This window comes from Acomys minous, assembly GCF_964271855.1.
Source record: "Acomys minous genome assembly, chromosome: 20".
Taxonomy (NCBI): Eukaryota; Metazoa; Chordata; class Mammalia; order Rodentia; family Muridae; genus Acomys; species Acomys minous.
Genome location: NC_140502.1, coordinates 25,864,755 through 25,873,891, shown reverse-complemented (window position 1 = coordinate 25,873,891; position 9,137 = coordinate 25,864,755). Strand labels below are relative to the sequence as shown.

Here is a 9,137-nt window from a genome sequence, read left to right as displayed (position 1 = left end):
CAACATGGCTTCCACCTCATGTTTATGTCCAAGCGCCCGAGTCAGGCTTGTGGGCCATCACCTCACACCTCTCCTCCTGACACACCATCTGCTAGAAGAATGTGGGACCAGTTCCAACCAGGGTCTTCCATGGGAGTGGAGAGAGACAAGAAAAGACAGCGAAGCCGGGCGGTGGTGGCCTTTAATCCCAGCACTCGGGAGGCAGAGGCAGGCGGATTGCTGTGAGTTCGAGGCCAGCCTGGTCTACAGAGTGAGTCCAGGACAGCCAGGGCTACACAGAGAAACTCTGTCTCGAAAAGCAAAAACAAACAAACAAACAAACAAACAAACAATTGAATTTTTTTAAGAAACCACATTTCTCTGGGTCACCCTGTCCAGCCTCCTGACTCTGACCCATTTCTTACCCTTTCTCCTCTCTTCTACAGAATCTCCGGTCCACGCGTCTTGAGCTCCGTCCCTAATCTCAGGAGACACAGGTCTTAGTGTCAACTTTCCTCCTTCCAACCAGTGAAATGATGCCCTCTGGCTTAAAAGAGCAAATCTGTTGCAGAACCGGGGTTAAGAGGACTCCCTGGGGAGGTGGTGCTGAGATGGAGGGGAGGCAGTGGGGGGTGGGGGGTGGGGGGGGCGCAGGAGACGGGTGTGTGGACACCTGGGGTACAGGGTTATGTACAAGGACTATGAATGAGGACTGGACACTGGGTTGCTGCTCAGTTACAAGGTGGGTGAGAGAGAGAGAGAGAGAGAGAGAGAGAGAGAGAGAGAGAGAGAGAGATTGACTTGTCCTTGCCTCCCGTCTCTGTTTCTGAGTCTCTCACTGTCAACGTGTGTTCACCTTTCTCCAGTGTATTTCTGTGTCTCCCTTCTTAGTCCGATCTCTCATCTAAGCATGTCCATCTTTCCAGCCTCTATCTGCTCCAGCTCTGTCTGTTTGCCCCAGTGTCTGTCTGTCTGTCTGTCTGTCTTTATTCAGGGAGATCCAAACAGCTCCGGGGGCGTCTCCATGGAAGGTGGCGCTAGGGGCGCGCCTTTGAGAGAAGGGGGGAGGGCGGAGGGGGGCTGCCTACGCCTTTAAGCACGGGCGTGCGCGCGAGGCCTGCGCCTTTAAGCGCGGGCGCGCGCACGGCCCTGGGTTCCCGGCGAGGAGGCCGCGGGAGCACCCGGACCCGGCCCGCCTGCCCGGCCCCCGCCCGGCCCCCGCCCTGGCCCCGGCGGGGGAGGGGTCTCTGCGCGTGGCCCCTCCCCCCCACCTGCGCCCCGGCCTGCGTTGCGGTGCTCGGGTCCCCCCCACACGCGTGGCCCTGTCTGTCTGTCCGTCTGTCCGCGCCCAGGCCTCGCCCCACCCTGGCCTTAGAGCTGCCCGGCTGCCCCCCTTACCCTCCGCTGCAGACCCACTGTTTCTGGGCCAGTCCCCTTGGCAGGCCGCGCCGCTGCTGCCCAGACCCTGGGCCGGCACCCCGACATTGGGGAGGGGAAGGGGGCGCTTGCAGCCGGCGATCGGATCCAGATACTCGTGAAAACCCCCGAGGCGTGGGACCCTGATTTGGGATCAGCACCCCGAGCTCCTGCCTTGGAACCCTGAGACCTGGACCTCGAACCTCAGTGTCTGGGGCTGGAATCCCGACATCCGTCCCTGGGAACCCCAAGATTTGGGGACTGAACCCCATGGTTTTGGATCTGGGACCCCAAGATCTGGCATCTAAGCCCTCAGATTTGGAGGGCTGAACTCTGAATTGTCTGGCCGACATCTGGGAGCGAATCCCCCAAATCTGTACCTGGGACACCCCCCCAGCCCCCACCCCCCACTATTTTAGGAACTGAAATCCTGGGATTCAGGCCTTCGATTCCAAGATCAGAACCGTGGGATTCTGAGGAACCCGAAGTCCTCGCCGCAGACCCGGGTGCTCAAATCTGGGGCTAGAGAACCTCCAAATCTTGACTCAGCACCATAGGATCCCAACAGGATCCCGACCGGACTTGGAATTCACCCTAAAACTTCCCCATCTGGCTGTGTGGTATCTCAAGCCTGGTGCCGAGAGAGATCCGGATACTAAGCAACCGTTGGGGCCTTGGTCTCTAATACTGCACTCCTGAGGCCCAATTTTAGTGGTCCTGGACCCCAAGAATCAAGTGTGGAGACTCCTCAACCTATTGAAGCTGGGACCCGACAGTTCCTCCCCAGAGGCCCTGGGGCCAGGGAGGCTTGACCAGATGCCCCCTCCAGCATTCTGACCTCTCACCCCCCTTGGAGCCTGAGGACTCTGCTCCCTGGGGTGGCTTCCAGCTCAGGTAAGGCCATTGAGGGACATGACTTGGGGTGCAGGGTGGGGTTTCCTGGGCTACAGGTGGAAGCAGGTGAGGGCCCCGGGTGCCCTGTGGCATTTTTTAAAAGGGTTTTTCCCTTGAGAGAAAGCGTGTTCCGTGAGTGTGTCTCCGACGCTCTCTGGACACGTGGCCCCCGGCTCTGCCCCTCTCTGACCTCCTTGGCCCAGCAGATGGCATCCCAGATCTCCACACTCGGCCTCTCCTCTCAGTGACAATGCCTGATCCTCCAGTCTCTCACACCTGTCCCCTGCTTCCCTCTCTCTCTCTCTCTCTCTCTTCTTCTTCTTCTTCTTCTTCTTCTTCTCTTGGTCTCTTTGTCTCTCTCTCTCTCTTCTTCTCTCTGTCTCTGTCTCTGTCTGTCTCTCTCTGTGTCTCTGTCTCTCTCTCTTTCTTCTTCTTCTTCTTCTTCTTCTTCTTCTTCTTCTTCTCTTGGTCTCTTTGTCTCTCTCTGCCTCTCTCTGTCTCTCTCTGTCTCTGTCTCTCTCTCCCCCCACACTTCCGTCACTGTTTGTCTCTGATCCACTGGCTTTCTTACCTTTTGCCCACCCCCTGGCTCCTAGGCTGGGTCCGTGGCCATCGCTAGCCATGTCTTCACCTCTCTTCTCCAGGTCCCTTTTGGCGTCTCCTGCCACTGTCCTCCTTCCACCCGCTCTCTTCCCTCTGCCCTGGCCCTAACTCCCCGTCGCCCCACCCCCACCCCCCATCTGGCCATCTCTGACCATTCCACCGTGTCTTCCCTCTCACCACCCCTCTCTACACCTCACGCTGGCCAGCCCTCCTGGTCCCCTGCTGCCTCTGGTCCGTCTGTCTTTCCTCCTCCCTCCAGTTACCTCACTGCCTCTTGGCCGCGTCAAAACTCTTTAGTCTTTCTTTGTCCGCACCTAGAAGGACCCGCTCTGACCTGCCCCTCTCTTGGCTCATCTGTCCTCTTTGGCCATGCCTGACCTTGCCACCTGCCCCCCTTGACCGTCTGTCTTAGTCTGCCCACCTGTACCCATCGCTAGCCAGCTTTCTTTTTCTTTCTTCCTTCCTTCTTTCTTTCTTTCTTTCTTTCTTTCTTCTTGGGTTTTGCATTTTGGAAACAGGGTTTCTCTGTGTAGCCTTGGCTGTGTCCTGGACTTGCTTTGTAGACCAGGCTGGCCTCGAACTCATAGAGACCCACCTACCTCTGCCTCCCCGAGTGCTGGGATTACAGGCGAGCTTTCTAACCATCGCTGTTCACGCCTGACCCTCTCTGTGCCTTCACGACACGTCTCTGACCACGTTATAAGCATCTCTCCCACTTCCAGCTCACGCCAGCCGGTCTAAGGCTCCTCTTCCGGCCCTAGCCAGCCCTGACACTTCGCTTCTTCTCCACAGGCCACCCCTGCCCGCGATGGCCGTCCTCCCACTGCTCCTCTGCCTCCTACCGCTGGCCCCCGCCTCCTCTCCACCCCAGCCGGCCGCATCCAGCCCCTGTCCCCGCCGTTGCCGCTGCCAGACCCAGTCGCTGCCCCTAAGTGTGCTGTGCCCAGGGGCGGGCCTCCTGTTTGTGCCGCCCTCACTGGATCGCCGAGCGGCAGAGCTGCGCCTGGCAGACAACTTCATCGCGGCGGTGCGTCGCCGCGACCTGGCCAATATGACGGGGCTGCTGCACCTGAGCCTGTCCAGAAACACCATCCGCCACGTGGCCGCCGGCGCCTTCGCCGACCTGCGCGCCCTGCGCGCCCTGCACCTAGACGGCAACAGACTGACTTCGCTGGGCGAGGGTCAGCTGCGTGGCCTAGTCAACTTGCGCCACCTCATCCTGAGCAACAACCAGCTGGCCGCCCTGGCAGCTGGTGCCCTGGACGACTGTGCCGAGACCTTGGAGGATCTCGACCTCTCTTACAATAACCTTGAGCAGCTACCCTGGGAGGCCCTGGGTCGCCTGGGCAACGTCAATACGTTGGGCCTTGACCACAACTTGCTGGCTTCGGTGCCTGCTGGAGCCTTTTCCCGCCTGCACAAGTTGGCACGACTGGACATGACCTCCAACCGCCTGACCACTATCCCTCCCGACCCACTCTTCTCCCGTCTGCCGTTGCTTGCCCGGCCCCGAGGCTCCCCGGCCTCCGCTCTGGTCCTGGCCTTTGGCGGGAACCCGCTGCACTGCAACTGTGAGCTGGTGTGGCTGCGGCGCCTGGCTCGGGAGGACGACCTCGAGGCCTGCGCCTCGCCACCCGCCCTGGGGGGCCGCTACTTCTGGGCCGTGGGTGAGGAGGAGTTTGTGTGTGAGCCACCGGTGGTCACCCACCGCTCGCCTCCCCTGGCCGTGCCGGCGGGTCGGCCAGCTGCCCTGCGATGCCGGGCGGTAGGGGACCCGGAGCCACGGGTACGTTGGGTGTCACCCCAGGGGCGGCTGCTGGGCAACTCCAGCCGCGCCCGTGCCTTCCCCAACGGGACGCTGGAGCTACTGGTCACCGAGCCTGGAGACGGTGGCATCTTTACTTGCATTGCGGCCAATGCCGCTGGTGAGGCCACTGCTGCCGTTGAGCTGACCGTGGGTCCCCCTCCACCTCCCCAACTAGCCAATAGCACCAGCTGTGATCCCCCTCGGGACGGGGATCCTGATGCCCTCACCCCGCCTTCTGCTGCTTCGGCCTCCGCCAAAGTGGCGGACACCGTGGCCCCTACTGACCGTGGCGTCCAAGTGACTGAGCATGGGGCCACAGCGGCCCTTGTCCAGTGGCCAGATCAGAGGCCTGTCCCAGGCATCCGCATGTACCAGATTCAATACAACAGCTCAGCGGACGACATCCTTGTCTACAGGTGCAGGGGCCTGGCAGTGGGGGGAGGTGAAGGGAGGGAGGGGGCGGGGCGTGGTGGGTCCACCCAGGAACACCCCGCAGTGAACCACATCAGACTAAACGATGCTGTAGGTTGCACGAAATCAGGCAGCAACGGGTTGTCGGGAAGAAAAAGGGTGAAAGGAATAGGACAGATACGGTGAAGGGAAATAAGACAAAGTAAGTCGGCCAGACAGCAAGGTAGCACTCTCAGTCAATGACAATAATTTGGCGGTGGTGGCGCACGGCTGTAATCCCAGCGCTCGGGAGGCAGAGGCAGGTGGATCGCTGTGAGTTCGAGGCCAGCCTTGTCTACAGAGCGAGTCCAGGACAGCCAAGGCTACACAGAGAAACCCTGTATCGAAAAACCAAAATAAATAAATCAGGCTGCAGAAGTAGAAAGAAATAAGGCTGTGAAAATAACTGGTAACAAACATACAAAGAAATCAGGCAGTGAGAGTTAAAAAAAAAAACAAACACACAAACAAAAAAACAGGCCAGAAGAATAAAAAGTTAATGGCTAACAGCAGTTTAGTGTAGCTCAGAGAGGGCACTGCAGATAGCAAGCATGTGGTGCTGAGGTTCTAGGCCCAGCACTGAAAAAAGAAAAGGTCAAGGAGGTTGTGGGAGGCTAAAAACAAATTTTATCAGAAGTTTGGTCTTTTTGTTTGTTTGGTTTGGTTTGGTTTTTTTGTTTGTTTCTTTTTGTTTTTGTTTTTGTTTTTCAAGACAGAGTCTCTCTGTGTAGCCCTGGCTGTCCTGGACTCAATTTGTAGACCAGGCTGACCTCGAACTCACAGCGATCCGCCTGCCTCTGCCTCCCGAGTGCTGGGATTAAAGACGTACATCACCACCGCCCAGCTGAAGTTTGGTTGAGGTTGACACAGGATTGTGAGAAATTCAAGGCCAGCCTGGTCTACACAGGGAATCCAAAAGTGGCCAGGGAGTTGTAGTAAACACCGCCCCAAAGAGGGAGTGGGAAGGAGAGGAGGGAGAACGGGCAGAGACGGCAGAGACGGCAGACAGGGAGCAGAGGTTAAGTGGCAAATTGTCGGGAGAAGGTTAAATAGAGTGTCGGCTTGGGTTTGTGCCACGTGAACCCGACCTGTCAAAGTTCTGGCAAAGAGTAACATCCTAATTTTTGGTTTGCTAAATCAAATCTAAGCCAGGTCAGGTGTGTCAATGTGTGGCTGTCTGTTTTTTTGTTTTTGTTTTTGTTTTTTTCTTTTCCCCAGCTCCAAAGAGGTTGAGACAGGAGGATAGCAAGTTCAAGGGCGCCCTAGGTTAAACAGTGAGACCTTGTCTCAAAAACCAAACCACCCAAACCTTAGTCTGCTTGCTATGTGGGCAGAAGTTACCAGTCTGGGGGGTTCTGTGTTTCTTCCATAGCTACGAACACAGCCCAGAGTTTGCACATGGCCTGGAGTTTACACACTCCACAAGGCCAGTCGGTATAGTTTCTGTCTGCAAGCCAGACAGCATTTGGTCCATCTGCTCTGACCACAAGTGGCTTGAAACCGTGGTGGCTGACACTCCTCACCAAAGCCTGACCTTGTATGGGCAGCTGTGGGTGACTCCCTGTCCTCGGTGACCAGGCTGGGCCGAGGGTACAGCCCCAAACTGACCATAACCGTCCAAGGACTGGGTTAGCGCCTCACAAACCCAGTGGATCCCTGCCGTGGCCAAACCTGAAGCTCCCGCCTTCCCAGTCCTAACCCCGAGTCTCTCTGTCTCCATCCCTGTCTCTTTCCCCTTCCCTCCTGCCCTCCCTCTACTCCTGCTCCTCTTTCTTTTCTGACTAGATCTGGCTGGCCTGGAACTGGCCATGTAAGCCAAGGAGGACACTAGCTTTTCCACCCCTCTTCTGAGACATTAGTCAGGAGATTGCATGGAGGGTCGGCCGTCTGGCCTGGCGGGGAGCAGGACAATCTAGAGGCAGCCACCCTGCCACAGGTCATTTATGGAGTTGCTTGTGTTGCTCTCCTGAAAGCAGTTGAGTAGTAAAACAGATTTTCAAACTAGCCCAGTCTCCATCAGGGCGTCCTCAAGAGGAGAGAAAGCAGAGGAGTTGAGCGGGAAACATTGGGAGGAAAATGAGAGCAGGTGTACTGGCTTGTGCCCTAATCTCAGCTCTGGGGAAACTGAGGCAAGGGGAGTGAGAGTTCCGGGGCAACCTGGGAACTATGTAGCTGAAGGGTGACTCACACCACACACATGTACACACATGCACATGGCCACGCGCGCACACACACACACACACACATGTCCACACAGGTAGGGCTAAACAGAAACCTGGAAACTGAGATAAAAAAGAGAATTGAAGCCGGGCGTGGTGGCGCACGCCTTTAATCCCAGCACTCGGGAGGCAGAGGCAGGCAGATTGCTGTGAGTTCGAGGCCAGCCTGGTCTGCAAAGCGAGTCCAGGACAGCCAGGGCTACAAACAAACAAACAAAAAGACTTGGTAGAACAGGGCAGGAGGTTAGGCACCAAGAGGGCTGAAAGCTTTAGGGCTTCCTGATAAAAGGACTTCGGACTAAATCTCTGAGAACACAATGAACGGAAGGTCTTAGGCTGCGGGATCCACACAGGTTCAGCCAATTTGTGTGGTCAGAGGGAGAGTGACAGTGAAATTGGCTAGCCCAGCTCGAGGAGCCCGTAGCTGTTAAGCAAAATAAGTCAGGGTGCTGGGTAGAGGTGTCAGGGGTGCAGGGGACATGGCTGGAGGGAGGCATAGGGTGAGGGCAGGGTGGGGGGCAGGAATGCTGGGTAACCACAGTCCTCACCTCACCTGCCCCCCCTCCCCCCCCAGGATGATCCCGGCGGACAGTCGCTCGTTCCTGTTGACCGACCTGGCATCAGGCCGCACCTATGACCTATGCGTGCTCGCGGTCTACGAGGACAGCGCCACGGGGCTGACAGCCACGCGGCCAGTGGGCTGCGCTCGCTTCTCCACGGAGCCCGCGCTGCGGCCTTGCGCGGCTCCCCACGCGCCCTTCCTGGGCGGCACCATGATCATCGCGCTGGGGGGCGTCATCGTGGCTTCAGTGCTGGTGTTCATCTTCGTGCTGCTTGTACGCTACAAGGTGCACGGTGGCCAGCCACCCGGCAAGGCCAAGGCCGCGGCACCCGTCAGCAGCGTTTGCTCCCAGACCAACGGAGCCCTGGGCCCAGCGCCCAGCGCACCTGCCCCTGAGCCTGCTGCACCCAGGGCCCATACTGTGGTCCAGTTGGACTGTGAACCCTGGGGGCCCAGCCACGAACCTGCAGGACCTTAGCTGGGGGACCCCACTTCTATGATTCCTCTGGCCCCTGGGACAGCAGGATCCAGACACACCCCCCTCGGGACCTGGCCTCGGAGACTCACCAAATTGCTCACGATTTTTAAAACTCTGATGGGGAGGGCGTCGGGGCACTGGGGCACAACAAGAAAGTCCTATTTTTCTAAGCTTGGGCTGTGCCTTTGCCCTTGTCTGTGTGTGGGGGGGACTGAGGGGGACTGCTGGGGCGCTGAGGGTAGTCATCCATTCGGGCAACAGGCGTTGAGGGGACTGCGCCGTGCTGTGGCTTGTGCGGGGGACTCATCAGTGTCTGAAGCTGGCCTGCCTTCAGTCTCATGGGAAGCATGTTTAGACACCTATTCTCCACAAGGCGGGGTTGAGGGGAGCCTGGGCGATGGCGTACCCTGGAAGAGGCGCCTGGCTAGTTGGAAGAGGAGGGATATAATTTAAGTGGCGCACCTGAAGGGGGAATCACTGGGCAGAGAGCAGGAGGGCGGGCAACGGTGACCATGGCATCCGGTCGGGTCGCTGTGGTAGGGGTGAGGTGGGAGGAGTCAGGCCCTTCACAGTGAGTGAGTCTCTGGGCCTGATGGAGGATGCTGAGGATGGGGGGGGGCAGGGGGAGGGGCAGGTTTGGACTTTAGGAAGATCTTTCTGGTGCTGCTTGAGGAAAGAGGAGCAGAAGCCACCGGGACTCGGTGGGAAAAGCTCTTGTAAGGGTCTGGG

At 58.1% G+C, this 9,137-nt stretch overlaps 1 protein-coding gene across 1 annotated transcript; it reads left to right on the top strand.

The window, feature by feature from the left end:
- The first annotated feature begins 1,114 nt into the window (after positions 1–1,114).
- LRFN3 (leucine rich repeat and fibronectin type III domain containing 3) lies at positions 1,115–8,578 on the top strand. Its single transcript, XM_084770687.1, has 3 exons — positions 1,115–2,289; positions 3,685–5,115; positions 7,943–8,578. Exons 2-3 carry the CDS (start codon positions 3,701–3,703, stop codon positions 8,406–8,408), a joined length of 1,881 nt encoding a protein of 626 aa, XP_084626813.1. The 5' UTR covers positions 1,115–2,289; positions 3,685–3,700; the 3' UTR covers positions 8,409–8,578.
- The last annotated feature ends 559 nt before the right edge of the window (positions 8,579–9,137 follow it).